At 38.6% G+C, this 27920-nt stretch overlaps 2 protein-coding genes across 4 annotated transcripts; one reads left to right on the top strand and one right to left on the bottom strand.

Moving 5' to 3' along the window:
• Positions 1–407: 407 nt before the first annotated feature.
• On the bottom strand, positions 408–10257 carry LOC140946596 (uncharacterized). 3 transcript variants are annotated; one of them, XM_073395714.1, is made up of 5 exons: positions 10153–10257; positions 8601–8688; positions 2287–2375; positions 1381–1529; positions 408–720 (listed from the first exon to the last, which is right to left on the bottom strand). In XM_073395714.1, exons 3-5 carry the CDS (start codon positions 2354–2356, stop codon positions 523–525), a joined length of 417 nt encoding a protein of 138 aa, XP_073251815.1. In that variant the 5' UTR covers positions 2357–2375; positions 8601–8688; positions 10153–10257; the 3' UTR covers positions 408–522. The 3 variants fall into 3 exon arrangements, with proteins under 3 accessions (XP_073251815.1, XP_073251816.1, XP_073251817.1); XM_073395715.1 differs by lacking the exon at positions 10153–10257 and having other exon boundaries at positions 8601–8781; XM_073395716.1 differs by lacking the exons at positions 8601–8688; positions 10153–10257 and adding an exon at positions 4300–4691.
• Positions 10258–10709: 452 nt separating this feature from the next.
• On the top strand, positions 10710–27212 carry LOC140946595 (dnaJ homolog subfamily B member 14-like). Its single transcript, XM_073395713.1, has 10 exons — positions 10710–10850; positions 12635–12800; positions 13585–13730; positions 14445–14570; positions 15618–15686; positions 15800–15879; positions 17366–17475; positions 18588–18642; positions 19136–19244; positions 26313–27212. The coding sequence occupies exons 1-10, from the start codon at positions 10718–10720 to the stop codon at positions 26426–26428; spliced, it is 1110 nt and encodes a 369-aa protein (XP_073251814.1). The 5' UTR covers positions 10710–10717; the 3' UTR covers positions 26429–27212.
• The last annotated feature ends 708 nt before the right edge of the window (positions 27213–27920 follow it).

The raw sequence follows: 27920 nt of genomic DNA on the forward strand, positions 1-27920 counted from the left end.
ATGACGTCATTTTACTACAACTACCAGAATCCTTCAGTTTGTTGTTTTCTTGTGCAAATTAGGGCTATTGTTGTTTAAACCTCAAAGGGATTGACAAATTTCAATAAGAAAGCAAAAACGAAATAAATTCTGGTAGTTGTAGTCAAATGTCGTCATCGTGAAAATAGCCAATTGTGGCTCAATTTCAGTTTTCTTTGGTTCTGACTCATCATCAAACATCATCATGCCCTAAAGCAAAAGAAAATTATTTAATTAAATTTGAACAAGGATAATATCATGAATTGAAGCACAATTACATAGCCTGTTTTCTGATCTCCCAGAAGACGTAATTAAACTCCAAGATAAGTTTAGAAAAAACATTTTTTAGTATTTAATCATTTAATACGTACTCAACGATTTTGAATTAAACAAAGTCTGGTCTAGCTATCCGCCACTAACCGGTGGCAGACCGTTTTTGAGGTGAAAGAAATTAAGACAAAACGATTCTTTTTTACAACGTGCTAAGAGGCAGTTGTTGGTCACTCAGTCATCGATTTCGTAAACAAAGTTGGCATATTCTCCACCAACGGGATCTTTGCACGGCTCATATTTCTTATGTTTCTTGTAATCATCTCCAGAGCAAAAGCACTGCTGAGACTCGCCATATCTCTTGTATTCTGCGCATGCTTCCTCTCCAGACCAACATTCAGCATAAAACTGTATTCCGAAACATTTATAACCCTGAAATAGAAGCAAATCAACTTAATGTACAAAATCAATTCAAAATGGCTTTATTTAAATCATAACCAGACTTATCACAAGACCGAGTTCTCTGGATCTGTTGCGTTCAATATTTTTTCCCCAGTCTCTGAGCGTGAATATTCTTACTCCTTGAGTTACTGTCACTGCCCTTATCTTAGACCTGTCGAGCTTAGTTTAACCTGCCTGGAGAACAAGCTTCTGCTTGCATAGCCCGTCCGCGGTAATTTCCTCACTACGGAAAGGTATTAAATTTTGATTAAGAGGAAGTATTAAACAAGCAAGTATACAGATTGTTACATTGAGTCTGTTGTATTTAAATCTTCCTAAGACTGCTAAATTTCAATATAGTAGTCCATTGACGCGAATGTGGTCTAATGTTTGTTTGACACAGACAAAAAAAGAGAGACTCTGTGAAGGACGTTGCGTAAATCACTTTCTGAAGCTTTTTAAAGATTTCACCCGGCCCTCCTCCGATCTTACTCCTACTGCGCAACAAAACGTTACCTCTTTACTGACTTCAGCGGCATTATATAGTTATTAGCGCTTAGCTGAGGATAAAAGGAGTCACTTATGAAGACAAAAAGTCAAGTGGAGCACTATTTAGCTGTGCCTATCCGATCGAGAAAGTGATCTGATTACCCTTTCCTTTGTCAGTTCCTTGCAGTTTGTGATGACAGAACGTCTTAGATCATTCCAATCTATATCGCTCCGTCTGAAGTTGGCAATTAACACTGGCATTGCTCTTTTTTCACTGCTGTCGTTGTAGCAGCCTAGTTTTCTCAATTTGGCTAAGAACAAAAGAAAAATTACAAAAATCAGTTTTCGACAAGTGAGACTAGTGCAACCAGAGGTGAATTCGTTGTACATTACCTCTTGTTAGATATTAATCAAACTGGTGTCTTAATGTTGCGGTTAAAACTATTGTTGGTTAGCCATTGTTTTGTACCATGTGTAACTAGTATTGTTCAGTAGCTTACCTTGCGATTGGTTTTATTGGAAAGGGCTATATTCCATAAAAGGGAGCTTGAGCGATCCGAGAAGACGTTCATTTGTGCACTCACCAGGAGAGGAGAAAGAGTCGCTTGGAACTAACTGAGTAACAGGCCTAATTAATCTACGATGATCAAGAGCCAGGAAGGCCATGAGTGTGTGTGGGTGTGTGGGGGGTGGGAGGAAGTGCCAGTCCCCACTCGGCTTGCGTTACCCCTTCACTTTTTATAAGATAACTCATTACGAACTCTTCTTGAAGTTTTATTCGTTATCCAGGCCGCAGTTGCTCAAAATGAGGCATTACTTTCCACCAGGTAAATCACCGTTCAGAATATCAGGGTTTGGAAAACCAACTGCATTATTTAATGGATATTAGAGACATTTAGCATCAGGTGTTTTATGGGGAACTGCAAACTGTAGTTTGCAGTTACGCTTTTGCAGTTTCACGTTGGCTGGTTTTCAAATTTAAGCAACGCGTTCATTGCCGTTTCCTATGAAAAACATGATGCTAAAGGTCTCTATTGATTTATAAAATTGATAGCGTTTAATACCAACCTTCTGTGAGGTAAAACGCGAATAATGCTACAGCAAGAACTAGGAGAGCTTTCACTTGAACTATAGGCATGCTTGAGATCACCTGGTAACTAGAGGAAAGATAAATATTTATTATATAGACACGAGTGTTTTACTGGAAAATATACCACTCGTAAAATTCGTAAAAACTACATCCGGGACCCGAGTGGTTTATTCTCCATAATCTCACACGTGAGCCTGCTGATCGATGACGTAATTTCGGTCATTTCCCTCTATTATTTTATCGATGTCTTTTTGTCTATACAATAAAAAGAACATTACACGTCGGCTTGAAGATATGAATTTTATTTTCTCGTGGCAAAAACAATATTTTACTCACTCGTTGCGCTCGTTCGTTAAATATTGTTTTGCCACTCGAAAATAAAATTCATATCTTCGCGCCACCGTGTAATATGCTCTATTTATTATATGGAGGAGAGTGTTTTACTGGGAACTAAACCACTCGTAGATTCCATACGCCACTTCATCCGGGACCGGAGTGGCGTATTTTCCGTATGTCACCTTTGTGAGTGTCGTATCGTTCAATGACGTCACGATTCCCGCCTTTTGCTTTTGTTGAATTGGTTTCTCCATATAATAAAAAGAACATTACACGTTGGCTCGAAGATATGAATTTTATGTTCTCGTGGCAAGAACAATATCTCACTCGTTCGCTTCGCTCACTCGTGAGATATTGTTCTTGCCACTCGAACATAAAATTCATATCTTCTCGCCACCGTGTAATATCCTCTATGTATTAAATTGTAGCAAATTGTTAAGGGTAGGTTCCGTATTTGCCCGTATCCATTGAATAGCATTCAGAGCATTGAGACCAGGGGCGTATCCAGCTTTTCGACTAGTCGTTGGCATGGCTGACTTTCATTTCCGCATATCCTGAAAATTACACGCATTGATTGCTAGTATGACTGACCTCACCAAAACTTTGAGCTCTTAAGCTTTTTAGCTCATCCCAACAACACATAATTTATTAAAAATTTGTAGGCCCGCACCCGGGCCTACAGGTCTATGGGCTGGCTACTCCCCTGGAAACAGACCTGAACTCATCTTTAGGGGTCGATCTATGTGCCTGCAGATGTGTCACAAATGAGTCTCAAGTAAATTCAATTTCTGATTTCGGAACCTTCATTCGAATGCGTTTAATTAATTAACAAAATAAACAATCGGAAGTCTCCTACCCATTATTAATATTAACTGTTTGAGATAACTGAAAATGATTCTGAATATGATGAAACGCTTCAAACGCTCGTGCAACTCGTTGTTATTGTTTACTTCTCGAACACTTACGATGCTAAAGAAATCTTAAGTTGCAGCTAGATCGACAAAATCACACCCTCTTTTATTGCTTTAATTGTTTTGTTAAGTTGCCTGACATTGTATCTTCAATATAAAGCGTGTATGGAACACATGACTTCTGAAACATTATTCATAAAGAAATTGCCGGTATACGAAACACCATATTACAAAACGGGTTGTCAATTTAAGAGTTCACTATTGAGGTTAAAATATATCTTCAAGTGTGGACAGGCGGGTTCTAGAACTGCATCTAGAAAATTGACCAGATTGACAACACGTGGTTTGCTATCGGTAAACGTAGCGCCTATTCATCATTTTAACTTTACCAAGTTTTTGGTTCTTTTATTGCTTTAATATAAGAAGAAATTTCCTCGTAATTACGGTATAAATAATCACTACTTCCACCCCACGGTTAAATGGTCGGCCCCTTAGATTTGAGGACAAGGACGACAACAAGGACGAGACTCGACTCAAATTTTTTTCTCGTTTTTTCAAAAAATAGACACCCGGAAAGCTTCATAGGCTTTTTTTCCATTTGAAATTGAAGGTAACACGATTATTTTTTATTGAAGACAGGAGGTTAAGCCCTCTCCCTTACGAAAAATTATAAAACTTCTAACATTTATTGGTTAATAGCTTGTTTGCGCTTCTACGATATGATCTCTAAAACCTCATACTTACGACGGCTATCGCGTCTTCCCGCCAAATGGTTCACACGCGCCCACCGCTTAGTATTGAGAAAATCTCGTGCTCGTAATCGTCCTCGTCTTAGAAACCAAAAGATTTCTAATACCAGAACCGACTGCTCCAAGGCCTGAAACCTCTTCAAGAGTTCTCTGAAGGAGAAATGTGACCATCTGCTCCCAATATTCCCACGTCAACGATTACACTAAGTGAAGTTTTTAATAACCAAACCGCGAAACTGTTTTCCATTGAGAACGAAATAAAAGCAATTAGTGAAATGAGGAAATTACTTTGCTGCTAAAATTATCTCCGATATAATTATGACATTTCAAGAGCTTTCACTGTGACGACGATGGCTAAGGTTTAGTTAGCGTTGCAAAACTAAATTAAATTTCTCACTACGCAAACAGTTTGTGGCTACATATTGTATCACTTTGTGGTAGATAATAATGCCCATTAGCAATATTCTTCTTAAGAAGGCCATAGTCACAAACTTTTAATTGAATCGTCCGTGTCACAGGCCAGACCACCATTTTACAATTTTAAAAAAAGGAGAGAGAAAAATGCGATTTATAACCAAGCAAATTTAGTCGAAAAGGAGAGAAGAGAATTTTAAAGACAATCTGTTAGACTGGTTAAATCAGTTGCATACTTAATAATTATGTGTTGAAGTGCGAAAGTTGTTAGATGTCACATTTTGAACAGTGCAATCATACAAAATTTAGCGCAGTGGAAGCCCGGGGGGGTACTTTAGGAATTTCTGGGTGGGGATGTGCCGCTGGGACCCTGGAACCCTTAACCTATAACAGAGCTAGTTCAGCTGAATTTTGCTACCCTATACTAGAGTAAACTCCCCAAATCCCCCTATCCTAGAGTAGCTGTTTCCCTTGTCTAGATAAAATCTTCAACCAACTGATCATTTTCCTGAAAAATGATACCCTATTCTAGACCCAAACACTCTGATTTATATACCCTATCCTAGAGTAAACTGCCTGAAAACCATACCCTTCACAGCGGCACATACCTATATAGCCCATATATGGCAGTGCCCCCCCCCCCCCCCCACCCCAGGAGTGGAGGATGTCAAAAAACGTTATGAAAACTGAACAGAAAACGGTCAGGCTGCGAAGACCAGTAAGATTCGGACCCGGTCTTTGGACTCATTGAAACGTTTTATTTCTTAATGCAGTTGGTATATTTTGAGCTTCCTTGAATTGTTTTCTATAATAAAATGTTTTATCTCGGCTTGTCCTTCTGCATAAGCTATACTACTGTAGTTCCAGGGGACCACGTAAATTGGATAAGAATACCGTTAACTGCCGCTTATAATTAAAGCCCTACACTTCACTTATCTTATAGGCCCTCCCAGTCATCAGCCCATCTACACTCTTTTTTTTTCTATAAGAATACATTTTATATGTTAGAATATCGAGGCTGGAATTTGCGAAATTTTAAGAATACTTTAAGAATACCAGGTTGAGATTTTGAAAAGGATATAATTTTGTGTGGTGAAAATCTGTTTTCAACTTATTCCTTTCTTTAAACGGCAAAACTGGCTAAAAAAACGAAAAAAAAAAAAAAAAAAAAACGGCACTGACTATAATTGATACTCCAATATATTCCAAAACGGAAATGTCATAAGCTATAATTTAAGAATAAAACAAGAATATTTCCAGCCTAAAATCGGCGGAAAATAGGAAAATTCACCCTGGGCCGGGAAAACATGCAATATTATATTCTTAAATAAAAAAGGTGTACTCCTCCACGGACAAATAATTCATCCGATAATAAAGGATACAATGTACCTCTAACTTGTATTTCAATGAATTCGATTTATTATGCTTCATTGAAAAACTGTAAAAACAAAACGCATTTTTTATCAGCAATGCTATAGCTTGTTCTGATGCGCTTTTTCCGCCGGATATATTAACCCCTCTATTTATCCAAAAACCCCTTACGAAGGTGTATAAGCGCAGGGCTTTAAGCGCGGACATTTTACGGTATAGACCAATATACTGTCTTCTGAACCAATCAAATTGCTGCCTCCAAGCTAAAGTTTCCTTTTCTTTATTGTAACTCACGGTTAAAATTAATAGAGTTTCTTAAGCAAGAAAGTATCATTATATACTCTTCTATAGAAATAAGTGAGATGCTAGATTATAAATTTTACCTAGCCTAGTTTTTGTTGTTGTTCATTTTATGACACGTCATTGCTCAACCTACTCTCATGAAACGAATCCATATAGAGTGTTTTCACATGACGTCACGGCGGCCATATTGGTGTCCCAAAACAATGAAACGGCGGCCATGTTAGTGTCTCAAACCAATCCTCTGGGAGTTCAACTCTTTTCTAATGCAAACGCTTTCTGATGTTCCAATAAATTTGCATAGATGCTGGCCACGTGAGTGAAAATACTCTATAGGATGTCTAGATGAGCTTGCAAGATTGGAAATTTTTTCTTGTGCATGCACTGGAGAAGTTTTTTTGGCGCTTTATGAAGAAAAGGTGGGTGGCGGTTAAATAAAGAGTCTTTCTAATCCACATTTTGGATTTTCCAACATCAATAGATATGATAATATAATATAAAGTACAAGTTTCCCAATATCAGTAATATCAGTATCAACATTTAACGAAATCCATAGGGTGATTTCATGCTTGGGGTCATGAGGCGAGATCCAGAGCCAAATCCCCTCTCTTTTGCCTTTGATTAGAACAATTCTGTTTGAAAAGGTTTGAAAAAATCCTGAGACTGTTATCAACGGGAACTGATATGAACAGAGGCAACTGAAGCAAATTTCTATAAACTAGGCGAAAAAAGAGCTAGATCTTTCCGCCTTAAACCGGTTTCTACTGTCTTTTGGCGAATAATAAAAAAAAGAAGCAACTGAACGACTGATCATTTTTCAACACCAGACATATTTTAACACACAGCCTACATAAACATAAACACAGATGCAGCACTTTAAACTTTAAACTGGATGTGTTTTGTTAAGTTGCCTGACATTGTATCTTCAATATATAGAGGATATTACACGGTGGCGAGAAGATATGAATTTTATGTTCGAGTGGCAAGAACAATATCTCACGAGTGAGCGAAGCGAACGAGTGAGATATTGTTCTTGCCACGAGAACATAAAATTCATATCTTCGAGCCGACGTGTAATGTTCTTTTTATTATATGGAGAAACCAATTCAACAAAAGCAAAAGGCGGGAATCGTGACGTCATTGAACGATACGACACTCACAAAGGTGACATACGGAAAATACGCCACTCGGGTCCCGGATGAAGTGGCGTATGGAATCTACGAGTGGTTTAGTTCCCAGTAAAACACTCTCCTCCGTATAATAAAAAGCGTGTATGGAACACATGACTTCTGAAACATTATTCATACCTAAATTGCCGGTATACGAAACACCATATTACAAAACGGGTTGTCAATTTAAGAGTTCACTATTGAGGTTAAAATATACCTTCAAGTGTGGACAGGCGGGTTCTAGAACTACATCTAGAAAATTAACCACATCGACAACACGTGGTTTTGCTATCGGTAAACGTAGCGCCTATTCATCATTTTAACCGACTTTACCAAGTTTTGGTTCGGCAATTGCGACTTTGCGTTTCCTGGGCTATACGGACAAAAATATCATTCTTCCTGAGTTTTCACATTCTTTTAACTGACATTCTTTGTAAAAGGTACTGATATCCTTGAGAAACCTTATTGTTAATGTCAGTAACTCCAGTTTGTTTTGAAGCGAACTTTTCTCTCTATTCTTTATGGGCCGAGCGAAACTACTTTAGACTGTTTTTCGCAAATTAAAATCAAGTAGAACACTCCATCTACCATCAAAATACAAAAACCCATTCGAAACATTAAGTGAAATTCTTTACTAAATTGTAGCTTGTAGTCAGTTTAAAAATCAGTGACCTGACTGTAGTTAGGGAATAAATTAAATAAATCGCAACATCATGGGACTGCTAAAACCTAGCTTGTCATGCCATCGATCGATTCACAGAAAAATAACTCAGTATAATAAGAAAGCGGTGAGTTGAATGAACGACTCATGAAACTAGAAAACAAATGCCTGCATCTTCGATCACAAACACGCTTTTCACCATTCAAAAAGTTATTTCAGAGATAACGACACAAGATCACCTAAAACTTGAATTTCTGAGACAGTCAATTTCAAAGCCACTCAAATTATCTACCCTAAATCTAGTTTTTCGTGGTTTTTCTCGACCGGATAAATTAGCAAGACATTTTTACTTGGCTTTATCAGTCCAATAGTTTGACTTACCTTGTATTCTAATAAATGAATTTTTCCTCCACGATCTACAAATCTATTGATTTATATTTCCTCACGATCTCCTTTGTTGGTTAGCTCGCTAATAAAACAAAAGCGTGAGTCAACTACGGTTTCTTTTGCTGAGTAAACAAAGCTGACATAACTGTTCCGGAGCTGACACGCGTAAGAAACTTTCCATGGATTCTACATTGTTAAGAGCAGGGACATGTAATGCCTGATCAGAACGCCAGCTTAAGGCTGGTTTTCACTAGCGACGGAGTCGGAGTCGTAAGAGCGCTTATGACCCAGTGAAAATCGAAAATCGGAGTCGTAAGCGGAGTCATAAGCGCGACGGAATCGGAGTCAGAGGAATCAGAACGTTTCCATTTTCTTCCGACTCCGCTTACGACTCCGTCGCTTACGTTCCGCTTATGATCTAGTGAAAACTAGATTGTCGGAGTAGGAAGCAGAAGCGGAAGGATAAGCCAATCAGAATGCACGTTCCTACACTTTGTGATTGGTTTGGTTCTTCTGCTTCTGCTTCCGACCCCGACAATCTGGTTTTCACTAGATCATAAGCGGAACGTAAGCGACGGAGTCGTAAGGGGACTCGGAACGCTGTTTTCACTAGATCATAAGCTCGACGCTTCTGATTACGACTCTGACTCTGACTCCGTCGCTAGTGAAAACCAACAAGACACGAAAAAACAAAAAAACAAAAAACAAACAAACAAAACAACAATAACAAAAAACAATAGTAATCGGTTTTCTTAAAAGAAGGAAATTTATTTGGGGGGGGGGGGGGGGGGAAGGGAGGGTAACAAGTGGTCTTAATTGTATCAGTTGTCGGTTCCTGATTGTGTTTGCTCACGGCATTTAATTTAGAGCCGTACAACTGATCCTTTTTGGTGAGCCTTCGTAAGGCAGTAGCTCTCAGCGGTTGATCTCGGAGTTCTGGCTCTGGGCATGCACGCAGTGCTTAAGACTTAAGTTTTAAATGTTACAGTAGTCAACTGTTCGTAAGGCTTTTTATAATGAGAGCCCTAGCTGCCTGGTTAGCTCAATTTGATAAGCGCCGGTCGGGAAGTCGCCGGTTCAAACCCCGGTCGGACCAACGCTCAGCGAAGTCTTAAAATAACTGAGGAGAATCTGCTGCCTTTGTTGTGACATCTACAAATGGTTAGACATTCTAGTCTTCTCGAATAAGGACGAAAAACCATAGACCCATTCTCACAGCTCTTTCACCGTACTGATTCTTGTGGTACGTAAAAGAAAAAGTAGCCTGTGAACAGGCTCTCTGTTTCGACCAAAGGCCTGTTCACAGGCTAAAGAAAAAGAACCCACACTGCTCCCAGTAGGGGGCCGCAGATCCCGGTGGTGGGGTACAACCTTTCATGGGCTGGGTGGGTAATGAAGGGGTTGATATCAGTTGGGAAGTTATCCTGTTTTATTCCCTATCACCATGTTGAGTCACCGTGGCGAAACAGCTGCCAACGGCTTCAACCCTACTCCGTTAGTTCTACCGGTGTCGTGTTTTTGTCTTGCAAAGTTTATTTCTACGTACCTTACACGATCATCTTTGCAGCAGGATTCAACGCGTTTACCTAATCTAGAATACTGATCCGTCTCGCGTTTGTTTGTAGTCATTCACAGAAATCTGATGAACTCATTTTACACAAGATTTTTAGCCTCACCCTGAAAGACAGAACTAAATTATTGAAAATTAAAAAACAAACAAACAAACAAACAAACAAAGAAACAAAGGCAAACGAAAAAATAAAAAAAACGGAAACAAAAACAAAAACCAAAGTTACGTTGCAGACCGTTGTCCGGGACGATCCGCTCGATCTGACAGGCCTGCATAAGTTCCGTCTTTATACTGCGATGATCTTCTTTGCATTCTAGTATAGAGTTTCCTTCTTATGTACTCGAGCTGACCCATGACTGCGAAACCGTTTGGGAAGGTTAAAACATCTCCATAGTTTTTAAGGACTTTTCAGGTCCTAGCTTTTATCGCAACAACGCGAAGGAAAAGTAAATCCCCGAGTCTCAGCTAAAGAATACGAAGAGGACTGGAAACTAGTTTACTCTGCGACGCATGAGCAGTAATAAAGACATGACTGATCAATATGGAGGGCAACAAAGATGATGCTTTAAAATGTCGTCGACTTGCAGAGAAATGTCTTAACGAAGGGAACAAGGAAAAGGCTTTAAAACTCCTTGAGAAATCTCTGCGACTGTATCCTACAAAAGAAGTCGAAGGTTGGTGAAAATCGTGTTGTGTTCATGAGTGAAAGCTGTTTAAAGTTAGCGCTCACTTTCTGAAACAGTTGTATGTCGTAACCGGCAAAAATTTTTCGTGTTAGTTTTTGTTCACTTTTCTACTTTGATGTTTGTTTTAAACTACATCGTCACGTCGGTAGGAGCTCTTAAGCCAAATATGACACATTTGCTCTGAATTCGTCGAACTTTTGTTTCAAGTCTAAAGTCACGAACAGATAGGCCTGACGACAGCTGAATATTACAGTGTATATACACGTTGTCAGTTTGAATATATCCTTGCTTAGATAAGCTTATATCACTTGTTGCTTATCCCTAGTAAATTTCCTAAAAATGTATTTGAATTATAACGAAAAGCTGTATTCACTGATTTTGAGGAAGGAGCAAAAAATTCCAGATTTTAATAATTAAACTATGATAATTAAGCATAACTGTTACAGCTAAAATGTAGTTATCACAGGAACCCCCTTCCCACAGTTTTATGTCAGTCGTATTGCCAGATGGGATAACCAGGAATCAGATAGATCAGATATATGTATTAATTAAGAAAAGATGCAGGAAATTGGCAAAAGACACTAGGTGTAGGAACCCAATGTTCACTACTAATGGTAACAGCAAGGTGAAAGTTGAGATGCACTGAACTGTAAACTTGGTTTATTACAAGAACAAGCAATTCACTGAAATCCAAATATATAAATTCACTAAATAAAACGAAATAGAAGTCGAATTTAGCAAAGGCTAAATGAAACGTGAACAATACTCGCAAGTTTTTTTGTGCCTTGTCTGCTAATAGTTGAATGAACAAGCATACATGTAAATAAAACTGAACTCACACAGAACCACGTGCTTTTCTGCAACTCAATATCTAACTTTTGAACACGAAACATGAAGTCAGTTGTGAACGTTTCAAGAGATTCACTGAAAATAATGTCCGCGTTTAAATGAAGAGTTTATGCCAGTCACTGCACTAGGGTATAGAGGTCTGCAGTCATTGGAAGTGACCATTATCTTGTATGCACAACAGTCAAGTTAAGACTGAGGAACCAACCAAAGGGAAAGAAAGGAATTACTGTACATGTACATGTAAAGTTGCCAAGCTGAAAAATAAAAACATCTTCAAGACATGTAGCATAATCCTGTGGAAGGGATACCAGGTGCTTGTGGATTAAGGGCTGGCAGAGGACTTTAAGGCGATGGAGAGTGTATGCACTGACAGTGCAGAAACAGTAAGTTTTAGGTAGATTTTGGAAGAGAACCTGTTGATCACTGGAGAAAACAAGTAACCTTGTAGGTCAAAGGGGAGAAATCAATAAAACGTTTCTGGTCACACAATCAGAAGGAGTCAAGAGGCAACTACATGAGATGTAAGGGCAAACTAAACAGAAAAGAACAGAGAAATTAAGATGAACTAAAAAGTAGATAAAAGGAAATGGATGGAGAACATTGCAGATGAGGCAGAAGAAGCTACAAAGACCCAACACATACATGTAGAATGTCAAGGTACGAGACCTAATTTATAGTGAGACATGGCATTACCTGGGCAGCAGAAGAAAAAAGAAGAGGAAGACCCAAGACTACCTGAAGGTGCACAGTTGAAAAAAAGAAGACAGGAAGTAGGATGGCAAATCTGGGACAAAGTGTGGCCCATGTTATGTCAGTTAGTTCGGAAGTTATGTGCTTTAGGAGTGCCAAAGGTCTTATCAAAAATATTAGAAGAAACATTCATATTCATTTCATTTTATTTATATGTGTACTCTGTTTTTTAGAGTTAATTGAAAGCTTATCAAAGAATGGCATGTCAGCTGGAGGTACTCACAAAAACAAGGAAAGTAAGGAGAATGTACGTCACAGATCAGCAAATGGCTCTGCAAATCGGGAAGCCGCCAGTGAGGAAAAAGACTATACACAAGAACAGCTTCAGGCTGTCAAAAAGTAAGTTGATGTTTCTCCTTCTCCACCCCATCACGGGGTGAAAATACCAATTAACCCTTTTAAGTCCCAATGGTGACAACAACATCCATACAACATCCCAACAACATCCATACCTTGTCAAGAGATTAGGTTATGAGAATTTATGAAATGATCACTAAAGAGAAAATGCTTTGATCTGTTATCAGTCTCTCTCAACTAATTCTTTAAAGAAATGTGTGAAGATCAGTATGGAGAATTTATATGTGGATATTGGGGCTTGAAGGGTTAACTCGTAGTTTGAGGGCCACAAGTTATTCACTCTTGGCACTTTTAAGAATTAGCATATAGAGTTGTGTGACACACATGGTTGTCATGCAGTGAAAATTGAACTGCTGCACAGTCAATGTAACTGATTTAACTGAATTACAGTCAAACCTCCATGTGTTGATTTTTAAATCCTATTTAAAAATTATCTACGTAGGGATGTCACTAAGATTTCAAGTTGCCGGGTAAATACATGTACTACAAAGTACGCAGGGAATCAGACAGCTAGTGATTTCTCTTGGTTATAATTCATTTCTCTTCTATTTTCCTATGAAAGTAGCCATGGGCCACATTTTAAAAAGTAGCCAGGGAAAACCTCAGTCCTCACCACTTAATGACAGCCCTGTCTATGGGTGCTTGTATTAATAATGTCATTCTCCTTGTACGTAGAAAATGTACGTGTACCTCATGCATTGCCACACATTAAAGGATGAAATACTATGTCATACATGTCCTTCACGTCATTCTCTCTTCTTCTTAGTATCAAGAAATGTAAAGATTATTATGAGATTTTGGGAGTGAGTAAAGATGCTTCAGAGGCTGATTTGAAAAAGCAATACAAAAAACTTGCACTACAGTTTCACCCAGATAAAAACCGTGCTCCTGGGGCAGCAGAAGCGTTCAAAGGTTGGTACAGTTACTTTTAGGCCCTGTTTACATTTTTACATGTGCCTCAATAGGACAATGCTCAATGATTTCATTTTACGATGACTACCAGAATCCTTCAGTCTGTTGTTTTCTTATACTGTGGGCTGTTGTTTTTTAAAACTCATTAATTTACGGATTGACAAAAGCAAAAACGAGATGAATTCTGGTAGTTGTACATGTAGTCAAAATAATATTAATGTTGTCATGATGAAAATGACCCATTAAGAATGACCATTGTCTAATGTGTTTTACAGTTTTCTTGTGAGATTACCCTAGCTAGCATAATTTGCTGATAATGTACTATTCGAATGAAATTAAATTTTGTTAAACTCTTAAGAATAAAGATAACCAAAAAAAGTTTAACACTGGGGCAAAATTTTGATGTTGCCATGACATCATTATCAAGTGACAAAGACAAAAGCTTAAAACTGACCTAATATATATGGTTTAAAGTGACAAAATAAACTAGAGAACAAAAGTAACATGTTTGCATGTGTAAATGAAAATTTGTTAAACAAACAGTTTTGCTTGGATGAAATCTGATTGTGTGTTTAAGCTTGGTTTCTCCTCCTTAATAAAAAGCATTTCGTAAATCAGACAGTCTAATATTATTTTCCTTTGCACTTCTTGAGTCCTTATCTTTACTGTTAAATGTACTATTCATAGAGTTTAATGTTCTGTTCTCCCTTACAGCAATCGGCAATGCATTTGCAGTATTGTCTGACACAGATAAAAGGAGGAGATATGATCAGTTTGGTGATGAGAATCCTCAGCCACAAGTGTACAGGGACCGTTATGATTATGCAAGAGGTTTTGAAGGTTAGTGATCTCTCTGGGTACAGGGCTGTCAAAACGTTTCTCAGTACCAGGCTGATAATGAATTTTTTAGGTAGCTTTGTAACTCGCACCAAAGGCACAAGTTCTTGTGGGCCGAGGTACCTAGCAACAGTTTGAAACTTAGAGTCTTGGAAATGGCCTTTCCAGAGGTTTTCAAGAAGTACACTGTATTTTCCACTGTGGACGCCATTTTGTTTCCAATATTCAGAATACAGGCAAGACTGGGAACAATGCCGTTGAAATGTCCCAGGCGTTCCACTAGGGAAATAGCTTGGTTCAAACGTTTCATAGATCTAAACCTGTTTAAATAATTATGCTTTCAATGTTATTTAAAACTGGGAAATGGTTACTTTGCAATATTTTATTCCATGGTGCTTTTGAATTGTTTTGTTAGCAGTATGGTAGAAAGAGATGAAAGTAGCTGGCTAAGGATGGCTAACTTACCAGCTGTTTTGGCCAGCTACTGGCCGTTATTGGCAGCCCTGTGGGTACTAGAGGTTTTTAGTTATTTATGGGAGTCAGCTGACATACGTTCAGCTGAAGACGGAAATAACTATTAAAAGACAGAAACTAGGCATGAAAAGTCTCTGGCATCCAGGTTAAAGATAAAAGTGTAGTGCGGTGCCTGTCATGTTGCATATTGATGTACTTATGTTCATGTTGAAAATAATACTCAACTTATGCAGCATAATGAAATAAATACATGTAGACTGTATAATAAATGGACTGTAAAAGTTTCTGTTACAAATTCTATACATGTAGTTGTTACAGTGTGTAAAAATGTACATTGTAAGGGTATCACGAAATTAATAAAATCTCAGTATAAAATTATTAAGTTTGCTCCACTGTTGTCTAAAGAAGCAAAAGGGTGAGAAAAAAATATAAGAAAATACAAGACAGTTTCTTATAACTATAGTAGTAAACGTACAATGTGCACATACATGAACATTGACAATAAATTATAAATGCCACTGTAACCTTACAGGATTTTTGTGACCTTGATAACCTCTGTCTCTTTTATGTATGTAGCTGATATTACTCCTGAAGAGTTATTTAATATGTTCTTTGGTGGATTTGGTGGTGCAACTATGTCAGGAGGTAAGAAGGCCTTTTTTTCACCAAGTGTATACTCTATACTCTATACTTGTATTGTGGCTTTCACGGCTTTCTTTGTATAGTTAATAAATTTTAAATTTTTGTCATCTTTGTAGGACGTATGTATTACCACAGGAGACAACAAGGAAGGCGACATGCACATCAGCAGCACCATGAAGAGGAAGACAATGAACCAGTGAGTTAACGTTACCCTACCATTATCCACATACAAATTTTCCAGACTAATCTCCATACATTTCCTTTAACAATTAGTTGAGAGAAGTTGATATAAGATTAAAGCATTTTCCCCTAGTTCAGCTTTATTTTTATTAACAAATTTTTATGTCCTTGTCTCCTGATTACTTTAAATGTACATCGTATGTTGTAGTGAATTGTTGATCTCCGGTAATTTTTCTTTTTCTGTTGTTTAGCAAACATTACCATACCCACAAACAAAAGAAAAATAAAAGGTACCTGAGATAAAAATTAACTGCAACATGTACAGTACACTGTTCATTTTGATAAACATTATTGTTATAGTGATTTTGTTACCTCTGCATCCTGTGTCCCTGAAGCATAAAAATCCCCAAGGATGCAAACTAATTCATGGAATGCATACCGTAGGATGCAAAGATGGATCGAGCGATCTGACCGGTGTATTAGTTGAAATATCCAATTCGTGTAATTTCTTTGGCAGTTTATTATGGCTGTCATTTAATGATGCATTCTTTTAGCCTGTGTTGCACTTTATAAAGGAAGGACTATATTTTAATTTCACTATACTGTAATACAGAGTTTTGGAGTCTGTCTTCAGATTAACTGTCTGGTTACAATGTGCATAAAAGCCCAATCATTTTCAATTTGGGACTCATTTTTTTAACTCGTATTTTTTTTGTAACTTTGACTCATTGGTTTTGGACTGGGACTCATGATTTTTCACAAGATGAGTCCCACGTCTCACCATAACTATTTGTAACAAAATCACTGTTGTTGGGAGAAAAATTGATGCTGTTCACTTTTGGCACTGTATATGACTGTGTTCAGAGTACATGACATTGTGTATGTGTAACTTCTATTAGTATTCTGTCTGGTGAACCTGCACATCCAGGGACTACATGTATTGGTATATTTTCCTACATGTACAAGTCATGTGTTTGTTAATTAATTATGCTATGAACATTCAGTGCCTCTCATTTACGTGTACAGATAGTAAAATGTGGTACATGTATAAGTAAACTTCATAATACCTGGCCACTTATTTGCATCTCATTGAATGTCCCTATTTTGAAAGGAAAAAAAAAAAGGATCATGAAACGAATCATTCAAATCAAACGTACAAATTTTACGTGGTTAAGAATCCCAACTGGCTATTTGCAAGTGTAGCTGGGTATTTCAACTCCAGACTATCGAGAACAAATCCAGCTACATGTACCTGTTAGGGCGGAACTTGAACTCGGGACTTCCATTTTGCTAAGTCCAGAGCTCTAAATGCTTAACCACGGTCGCTCTTTATTTTGAACGTTCCGACAAGTGCCTAGCCTCCCGTGCAGGCGCTTTTAGGGGAGCTCGTTAAAAATGCCTGCGTGGGAGGCTAACAAGTGCCTGAAGTTGCTCCAAAATTTTTTATTTTTTGCCAGTGAATAATACGTTCAAATGATTGTTCTCGTTACATTATTTTTCAGCCTCTGGTGCAGACATTGTTCCAGTTTTTGCCAATCATATTGTTAGTGTTATTATCAGTGATGAGTAGCTTCTTATTACAAGATCCACCCTATTCCTTATCAAGGACAGGGTAAGTAATACAAGCACAATAGAGAGATTTAGATTCAAGGACGAGGAGGACTAGGAGTACGAGATTTTCTCAATACTAAGTAGTGCTCGCGCGTGGACCAGCGTCATTTTGGCGGGAAAACGTGATAGCCGTCGTCATTCTGCTACTACGAGTTTTGGCAAGAATGTTGTAGTGGCGGGAACAAGTTATCAAATGTAAGAAGTTTTATCATTTTCCTATCGGAAGAGGGCTGAATCTCCTTCAGTATAAATAACCGTACTAACTTTTTTACAGAAAAAAAAGTTAAATGAAGCTTTCCGGGGATTAACTCCTGTATATCACTAATTGACAAAAGGGCAGGGATAGGGTTACTGGTCCGATCCAGGCTACCCTACTGCACTCGATAATTAAATTATGCGCTGTGCAGGAGGTGCCTTCCTCGTTGCCTACAGAAAGTGTACGTTAATGTTGGCTGAACTTATTTTTGAATTCATAAATTCCACTTGACATTTATTTAGAGCAACGGCCTACCATTTTGGTAGGTATATGTACATAAGCCCCGTCACACAGATCCGGATAAAATTTAAAACGCGCCGTCTCTCTCCGATTTGGCTTACCGTCTACTCTAATCCGGAGCTAGGACGGTCTCAGGCCACGTTCGTATGAAGAAAACATTACTTAGCCCGGGCAGAACTGGGTCACTGCTAGCCTCGAATGCTGACGTTCTTATGCGGCTTCGTCACTCGTTCGAGGGGCAAAACATGCATTTTTAAAATGGCGAGTAATGATAACCTATACAAACAAAGTAAACGTCTGTTAAGCTCTTTCATTTAATTAAAAAGTAGATTCAGCTCGGCATCACTTTGGACAACAATCTAAAAAGTACCAAACATAACTGCGGAAGGAACTTACATTGTACACAGAAAGTCAAAATTGAGTCTGAAGTAAAAAATCAGAAATCCAGAGTTCAAACTTGGTAAGTTTGAAGTCTAAAGTGTGGAGTCTGAAGTCTGAAGTCTGAAGTTCCTCCTCGGCTTTCATATACCCCTCCCCCCAACGCGAAACACCCTTCCTACCTGCTTTCAAACTGCCTTATTCACGCTCAACAAGTCAGGTCTTTTTATTTTTTTCAGTTCTTATTATATTCAGAGAGAAACGGCGCGACGGAGAATAAGCTACTACGTACAGGTAGGAACTAGGGACGTTTTACTTACTGGTTGCCCTTACCTAGTAATCTTTTTCTTCTAACGTTCAGTTTTTGTCTTACTTTAATCCGAGTCCTTTAACCGGTTCAGTTCAAAAAGTGACCAAGGTCAGGACTCAACAAAAAATTCATTTAGTTTTGTAGAGTGATGAAAAACACCGTGTGAAACGGTAAACCTGCTAAATACTACCACCCGTACATTCTAAGATGCATATAGCAAATACGAAAAGTTCTTGACAAGTGACCTCAAAAGTGGCCAACGCAACTTTTAAACGGGAAATTTTATAGCCACTCTTCTGAATGGTACGTTTCTAGGAAACTGCCCACCTACTCCTCCATGGCTATGTCAGTCCCACAGTAAATAATTCCACGAAAGAAGTTGCCACTCCTGAGATAAAGTTATTCTCTAGGAAAAAGTCCTAATGTTGCCACAACTTGGCTGCTCGTTAATTATTCTTTCATTTGATTTTATTACAGGAAGGATTTGAGGAAAAATACATGGATAAAATAAAGAGTCTGGAAAGAAGAATAGAAGAAGATTACATCAGCAGACTTCAGTCACAGTGTTTTAGAGAAAGACAATATAGTAAGTACAATAAAATAGTTTAGGTAGTGATGTCTTGTCGTTTACTCAGGTAGGTGAAGTCTATTTCCCTTTCGTAAACTTTAACCCTTTAAGCCCCAATATCCACATACAAATTCTCCAAACTGATCTCCATACATCTACTTTATGAATTAGTTGAGAGAACTTGATAAAAGATCATGGAATTTTCTCTATAGTGATCATTTTCTTAATTCTCTTAACTTTATCTCTTGACAGTGTATGAAAATTGTTAGGAGAAAATTGATGTTGGTCACTATAGGGACTTAAAGGGTTAACGTTCGATGCTACGATTGGTAACCAAGCCTTTAGTCACGATAGATGTAGTGTATTCCTAGGATTAAATTACAATGAGGCAAATAGTACGTTTTTGAATAGTCCTAGAAAGAACAACGTTGAATCCCAAGTTGAATTTACATTAAAAGTTATGAAAAGGGCTAGGGTCTCTTGTTATTGATGTAACAGTTAACAAAGACAGTTTGCTCGGTGTGGTAGTGTGAGAGAGAGAGATTAGGATACGAATGGTCCGGGTTCGAGGTCCAGGTTCTACCCTGGGTTGGGATTTTTTTTCTTTTTAAAAGAAACATTCTCAAAAACAGGTCAAAAATTTTCTACGTGTCTTAGAGACGGAAGCGACCTTTTACGAAAGGGACAACTGTGTAGGTGACACTAGTCACTAGTCCAACGGGGACGTGCTAACTGTCGATCAGTTTTGTATGAGAATACTTTTTCGTTGCTTCTGCTTCTATTAAACTCCTCGAGCAAACACCGAAAATAAGGGCCGTCGCCAAAATTTCAAGTTGCCGTCTATATGGAATTAATTTATTAGCAGGCGGGGAAGTAGACAGCTTAGACGTCCTTTTGGATGGATATGCTTGTAGTAGCAGGGAAATTCTCGGGGGAACTGATCCCCGTCCCCGGGCCCTTGTTGATAGCGCTGAAGTGAAATAGCAGTCAATGTATGGTAATTACACCGTACGCGTACCATAAATCCGTCAATCCTCTATTAAGACCCCCCGGGGGGCTTATTTATTTTAATCCCATTTGAAGGGGGGGGGGGGGGGGTTAACAGGGACGGGGGCTTACCCTGTATTTGAGAGGAGGGTTTATTTAATTCGGAACAGACGATGGTATCAGTTCTCCTTAAGTGGAAAAGCTCAAGTACAAGAAGAGTGGAGGTCTTGCAGCCGCGGATCAGAATCAAATCCGAACTTCCAGTTGGTAAATCAATAAATCATCCCGTATCAGTCCACACGAAGTTTTACAGTCGTGATTGATTAATACAGTGTATCATTTATAAGTGAAGAATAATTATGGGAGGGGAGGGGAGGGGGCTTAATAGAGAGAGGGTGGTTAATAGAGGATTTGCGGTAGTTTTTAGTCTGCGTGACAAGCGTTCGATTTCGACAGGAAGTCCTTCGCGTTCTTGTGCGTGCGATTTCTGTCTTTCCCCTTCTGTCTCGAAATATGCCTTTTACACAGGCTAGCCCCCTTTGCACTGGCTAGCTGTTTTACACGCTCTAAGACACCGCTTGCCTTCGTAAGAATGTGACAAGAACCCCTTTCTTTAAAGCATTCGAAACGAACATTTCATAAATAAAGCTCATTTTTAAGTATCGTTATGTAAACTAATGCTAAATTTCAGAAGATAACGAATGCGTTACGACTGATTACGATCGAACAAGCGCTTTCCCTTTCGAATGTAAAAATGTCTTGCCTAGTTTTGTAAACGGTATCCAAGAAGAATTAAGGTATATAGTACTTCCTGTGGCTCTTAAAGGGACAGTGTCACGATTATGCGCACGCGCGAGTGTCATCTGTTTTTTCTTCAAAAGACAATAGAACTGTCAAATTGACTCGACAAGATTTCCTTCCGGACCGCACCGCCGACAGAGATTTGTTGTTTATATTCTCAAGTAATATTTTAGACTTTCGAAGAAGTCTTTCGTCTTATATAAAAATTTGGCTCGCGGTTCGAAGACTCATCGCGATTTTATCGCTAGCTGGGCCGCCTCGTGACCCGAAATTCTCGTTCCGCTCGCTTTAAAAACATATTTTCTAATTTGAAACTCGTGTCAGAGGTCAATCGCTCGAAGTCCAGTAATATCTGCCTGATTTGCTCGCGTTCTAGCCTCAAACGTTTGAGAGACATAAATAAAAATGCAATCTCAACGCTATAAATCATCACAAAGGTTAGTCAAGAATGATATTATGATTCATGTCTCTAGTTTTTCAAAACGTGTAGCGCCTGTTTGTTCGATTTTGTCGGCCGTAGCGAGATTCATTTAAAAGTTTACTAACGCGTCGTTGCAAAACATTCTGCTTCACGAAGCTCCCCTCCACAAGATCTCCTCAGTCACATCAATGTCTCAATGGTTTCTTTCTTACAGTCTTTATTGTTGCTGTTTCATTTCTGCGTATTCCTTTCACAATTATCTGAGCTTGTATGGAAGCTAGCAGAAGAAATAAGACTTCAATCGGCATCAACGTGCTTCCAATCTTTTGGTCCTCCGGCCAACGGCAATAAAAGTAACGCCAAAAAATCCAGATTTTGCCCAAATAGAAACTTAACAGGAACAATATATCATTGATCTGTAATCCTGAGAAGTTTTAGTGTCGTATTGAACCCGGCCAATCGCGATGCAAACGGATTTTTCAAGATTCTCTTACTCTCCTCACATCTTTTGATTTCGCGACATCCTGTCCAAAAATCAAAGTTTGGTGCATGCGCAGTAACGGGATACCGTTCCTTTAATATCAAAACAGAAAAGAACACGCTTTTTTTCCTTCACTTGAATAATTATATAACATTTAAAGTCAAACGTATTTTGCAAACGCATTTTTACTTAAATTGTGGCTTGATCCTAGTTGACAAGTCTTATCTCCGCTAAAGAAATAATGTTTATCTCTTTAGTGAAATTGCCGTTTATTGTCGTGCGTGGACCCGCTTTAATGGATCTGACAAACTTCCAAGTAGCGTTTAGGTATCACGACAGGCGTGATCATGAGTTTGAGAGGCCGCCAGTTTGATATGACGGACAAAGTCTTGACCTCCTTAGTACTTCGTACGCGTCACGCATTCTTTCCATGCGCGTGACAAAGACCTACACTGTAAGAATGTTAGTAAGCTTACGCAACAGGACAGCAGGAAGAAGAGGAAGGTAAAACGCTTGTGTGTGACAAACGTGACAGGGCTATTTCTTGCGTGTTTTGTCGTAATTCTCACTTAACATTAATATTTTCTGGTCTTTTACAAAAAGATCTTTTTAAAGGAAGGTGAAGTTTGGCGGAAAGTGTTATTGTCACGCTTGTCACACAAGGTTTGCCATCTTTTTTCTTCTCCCGTCCTGTTGCGTAAGTTCACTAATGTCAGCGTGGAAGGCTCTAGCTAAGTTAGGCGAATTTCAAACCGCCATGAGGTTCGTAATGTTCACCTCTTAAGCAACGATAAACTACAGGCGTATCTGGCAAGTTATAGCGACGTCCTTTTACCGTGAAAAGTAGCAGTACCTCGCGTGCTGTATACAGTTCTCGAGTCTCGAATTGTTCGATTTCCCGGAAATATCGTGTCTTAAAAATTCAAGCAGGTGTTGCAATGTTAAAGTTTTTTTTTTATTTTTCGTTTTTATTATTATTCTATATCTTTCCTAATTGAACCAATTAATCACTCAGCTTTGCTACAATTATCGTTATTTTTATTTACATCCCTAGTATGTTTTCATTAAAATTTTCTAATAAGTTACATTTTTCGTTTATTTTATAATTCACACCTGTATTGGTTTTTCTTTTGTTTGACTTTTATCGGTAAAAATAATTTCTTGGCGACATGCACTCATTAATTTAATCGTCATTTATCTTACCGATGTATTAACGGAAGAAAACATTTTAATCTGCAAAACCTATAATTTCCATCCCGACTGTATATTGGATCCTTTTTTCCTTGTCGGATTTTTTTTTCGTTAAATGTTCAGCGAACAAACACAAACTGACGGAAATACATTTCCTTGTTTTTTTTTTGTCAAAACTCACGTTATCTTTAAAGTAAGTTTCTCAGCACGCCATTTCAGTTGAAAGCTTCAAACTTCCTGAAGTCGCAAATTGATGCATACCTGCCTTTATTTTTCTTTTCATCCTCTCGATTTTTCACAAAATGACGCATTTTCCTTTTCCTTTCTTGGTTGCCTTTGTAGTAACAGCGCTCACTGCCTCATTCAGTACATCAACATAGCCTCGCTGTTTTAATGCGGAACACTCGATGTACTTCAATGCACCTATTTTTCGTGCCATTTTCTTGGCTTCCTTCTGCGTAACCACCTCCGCTGGGTGCTGGCCGCCTCCACCTTTCCCGCGCTTTTTCTGCTCGCCAGGGAGATCCAGCTTTGTACCTATAAGAACTATGGGAGCTTTTGGTGCGAATTGTCTGACCTCTTTGCACCATTTCTTTTCGACGTTTTTAAACGACTCCACATCAACGAGAGAAAAACATACACAGAACACATCGGTTTCATGATAATTTCCCTGCCTTGCTGCAGCTTTCTCCTCTTGTGATTCAGTGTCCCACAATTCCAGTTGATAGATTTTCCCGTTGATGTCGATGTTAGCGATGTAAGCGCTTGTGAAGGATTCCACTTGCTTCCGCGACAGATTGTTAGAGCTGTAACACAACTGTAATAACAAACATGTCTTCCCTGTGCCGTTATCTCCGAGAAAAACGCACTTTACTTTCCTCTCGATGTCTGTATCCTTATCAGTAACAACTGCAACTCCGTCGGCCATGTTTCTTGTCACAAGAAGAACAGGAAAGTGCAACGTTTCGCCGAAGAGATGCCGGATGTCGTATTTCTTCAGCGAATATTGTTTTCTGTTGTTATTTTTTGTCGTTCCCCTCTTTGGTGTGACTCCGTTTGACTGTTGCGAAAATTTCTTTTCCAAGCGATAGTCAGACGACAACTAAAAAAATTGCTAACTCCTCTTGCCAAGGAACGATAAAAATATCTGGTTAAAATTCTTAAAGACCGCAGCTCTGTCGAGACGAATTCCGGATATTTTGCCAGCGATCCTTGTGGTTTTTTCCCTTGCTTTTATCGCCACTGCTTGACACTAAAAGATATCAGTTTTCCTCGCTTGATATTTACCCAAGGAGTCGAAAAAAGCGATGTCTCAAGCGTTCGCTGGTGTTTTGCTCGCAGAAACAGCGGATAAAGATTACTGCTCGTGAGACGAAACCTGATATTTTAGGTTAATAATTCTTGAAGCCGTCGGCGAACGTGAAATCGAGATTGTCACGCACTAGTGTCGCCTTTTCTTGCCAAAAATCAACAGCATGAAGTTTCTTTGGGGTTTTCCATCTGCAGCGTCGCTTTTTTAACGTGTTGAGTTCAGGCTCTCATGGAGTTGGGCAGGGTGTAATCAAGAATATAAGATGAAACCGCTTCATAGTCTGCACAGAGACCGCGGTGGCTGACATCGAGGATTATTTATAAACAATGTTTTGAAATATTGTGACGTTGTAGAGAGATTAGCATTTATAGTTATCCAGTCGGCGATTAGATCATGTGAAAAATTTGCCTCAAACAAATACTTCGTGCGTTCATCTCTTTTCGGCTTTCGATCCATACGACATGTCTTTCGATTTCGTTCATATTAATTTTTTCTCTCTTTTTTTTTCATTTTCCCTTATCAAACCAGAATGAAATATATTTTTAAAACCTTTGCGTTTTGAATTATTAATGGTCGCGATTGTGTCTGTAATTTGAAATAATTTTTCCACTTCATAAAAACCTTGAGGACTCATTTCCATATTTTTATTTTTTTCTTTGCAGTTGAATAAAATTAATAATCAGTCCCTGCCTGGCTGAATATTTTTGCGAAATGACACGATGCGTTGATTCTGGGTTGATTATACTTTTGCATACTGGGTTTCGATTCAACACCAGTTTATTTACTTGCGAATCTGTGAATATCATGTTGTTTCATTGTTTTTCTGTGATTTTGATTTAAGGCATAAAATTGTGCTCTAATATACCGTATTCTCATGTTTCAATCCGGCTCCAAAGATAAATATTAGCCCTGTGTTTACTGCTGTTATTATATTTAATCGTCAGTTTTTTGGGCCTTTAAGTCTAAACTAAGCTTTTTTCTCTCCCTTACCAAAGAATGTCTCTGTTGGTTGAATTGCTAGAGCTTGTTTGCGAGGCAAGGCGCGTTTTGCTCTCAACAACTTAAGCTGTTCAAGCATTATGATATTTTTTCGCTTCAAAGCAATATTTTAAAAGCTGTGAAAATTTGCATATAAACTTGATTCTTGTGGATAGATCTGTCGCTTAACTTTTTCGACTTTATGTGTAAATTATTTTTCGATTAAGTGGTGGTCGAGACGGTACATTTATCACGTTAATCCGCATTTAGGATACACCTTAAACAAATGTAAAATATAGATTTATCTTGTTTGATATTTGATGGTATGCTTTGAATTGTGTTCAATATCTTGGACCTTAAGTCCCTTAGTGATGGTTTTTAAATAATTATACGGTTGATTTAGATGCGAAAATAAAGATAGGTATTGAAAATATGACTATATATATACTTAGATGCGTCCAATTCTTCGAAAAATTGCTGATTTGACACTTGAATCGTTTCTCGTTCTTCTACTGAAATTTTAATCCAGCTTTGACTCAAGTTTCTGTTTTTGCGTTCTCGGCATTCTTTCGGTGTTTTTTTTAAAACCTCAGAAATCGTTAAATCAACAGAAAAAAACAAGGATCCTTAATACAGGGAACCGAGCGAGAAAATAAGCTACCGGCCCGAAAAATTGACCAATCACAACACACGCACCTACTGAGAGATCATTAGAAGAGATTTTATTGAAAATAAGAAGACAAATTCTGAAAATTTGTTTTGAAAAATTGCACATGGTGTGTTGTTGGTACACTCGTTCCCAGGTCTCCGTGCGTGAAAGTTGTCCCTGTTGAAAACTCTTTTACCCGTTTTAGTGGCTGTTTTTCGTTTTTGTTTTCACTTTTCCTAATTACGTTGTTTATATGTTTGTTTAAGGAGAGGAAGTCCGAGCTCGGGCGCGGTTTTGGCGCGATCAACAATTAATGGATCGAGCAAATGCAATGGAAATGAGATCCTGTGACGCTCTGGAGAGAATAGCAGTAGCTGGATGATAATACAGTGTAATTACCTTTACCAAAGTCCATAATTAACAATGTTTGACCTCTAGACTAGTTTTTATAGTGTACGTATATTCAGTGTCAGGTCTCCTTCGCCTGGACGCCCTAACAAGGCTAGTGTTTACAATGCCTATGGAAGACCCGATGTTCTCTCTAATGTAACAGAACAATGCAGTCGAACCTGAGTTTCCTCTCTACTAACGGCCACCTTTACAATGGCCCTTGACTATCGACTGTCCACTCAGTGAATGGGTTGGGCGGGTGTCAATTTAATCAACACTAACTAGCGCCGAAACTACACTTAACGAGTGTTCTTGTGTTTAGTTAACGGCTGTTTGATTAACGCTGCAGTCAAATCCCAGTCAGAAAGTTTGGCGTTGGGCGTGTAGTTTCTTTTGTTAATTTGTTTTCAAAATTTAATTGTAAATTGTAAGCTGAAGGCGTAAAAGTAGTTGAAAAAAAAAAAATACAATTGTCCTTTCTACATTTGAGTCCAAATAGCAAGAAATTTGAAGTATTCTGAAACGTAGTTAAGACTCCAACAACACAGTAGTGAAGAAGTTGTTAACATGCTTTAAATAATTCCAGCGGGAAGGGGAAAGATTTTAGGCTAACCACATAGATAAATGAAAAGTTGCAGGACAACATTTGGAGGAGTACACCACTTTAATTACAGTCACGGTACATTATTGTTCTCCGTTCAAGTCACGCTTTCCTTTCTGTGGTAGCAATCCGGTGTCACATTGATATGGGCATCCCCGCGTTTTAGGCATCCCCATTCCCAAAACCCTAGTGATATGGACATCCTCTTCTCATATTACCTTAGCGATTTGGGTTAGGGTTAGGGTTACAGGGGATGCCCATATCACTAGGGTTTTGGGAATGGGGATGACTAAAACCCGGGGATGCCCATATCAATGTGACTACGGCACTTTAAAAACCAGAAGGAAACTGCGTCGAGTGATATGGGCATCCCCGCGTTTTGGGCATCCCCATTCCCCAAATCCTAGTGATATGGACATCACCTTCTCATATTACCTTAGCGATTTGGGTTAGGGTTAGGGTTACAGGGGACGCTCATATCACTAGGGTTTTGGGAATGGGGATGCCCAAAACGCGGGGATGCCCATATCACTTTGACATCGGCACTTTAAAAACCAGAAGGAAACTGGGTCGAGTTAACTTTCGCAAAGACTTCTGGAACGGTTACTTGGGACAGAGAAAAATATTTACCAATAGAGAACTTAAGCAAAGGCGTTTTTGAGCGCCCTACGTCAACCGGAAGTGGACTTTTTACATTCCCGAGCAGTAGTCTTGCCCACATTTTCAGTTAAATCGTCTCTACAAGTATAAAGAAACTAAGTAATTCAAATTTTATAGCGTCAAGGCACAGTCCTCACTTCCGGTTGACGTGCAAAACGCCTGCTAAAGCTCCCTAATAACTGCCCCGTGCGTCCTCAGTAGCAATCCCAGAAACAATTGCGGG

The sequence above is a fragment of the Porites lutea genome, chromosome 8 (genome assembly GCF_958299795.1).
Source record: "Porites lutea chromosome 8, jaPorLute2.1, whole genome shotgun sequence".
NCBI classification, from domain to species: Eukaryota; Metazoa; Cnidaria; class Anthozoa; order Scleractinia; family Poritidae; genus Porites; species Porites lutea.

Coding starts and splice junctions, on each gene's coding strand:
- LOC140946595 (XM_073395713.1), top strand. CDS start 10,718: ATGGAGGGCAACAAAGATGATGCTTTAAAATGTCGTCGACTTGCAGAG. Junction 10,851..12,634: donor TCCTACAAAAGAAGTCGAAG/GTTGGTGAAAAT, acceptor TCTGTTTTTTAG/AGTTAATTGAAAGCTTATCA. Junction 15,687..15,799: donor TGGTGCAACTATGTCAGGAG/GTAAGAAGGCCT, acceptor TCATCTTTGTAG/GACGTATGTATTACCACAGG.
- LOC140946596 (XM_073395714.1), bottom strand. CDS start 2,356: ATGCCTATAGTTCAAGTGAAAGCTCTCCTAGTTCTTGCTGTAGCATTA. Junction 1,530..2,286: donor CGCGTTTTACCTCACAGAAG/GTTGGTATTAAA, acceptor TTTTGTTCTTAG/CCAAATTGAGAAAACTAGGC. Junction 721..1,380: donor AGGAACTGACAAAGGAAAGG/GTAATCAGATCA, acceptor CTTCTATTTCAG/GGTTATAAATGTTTCGGAAT.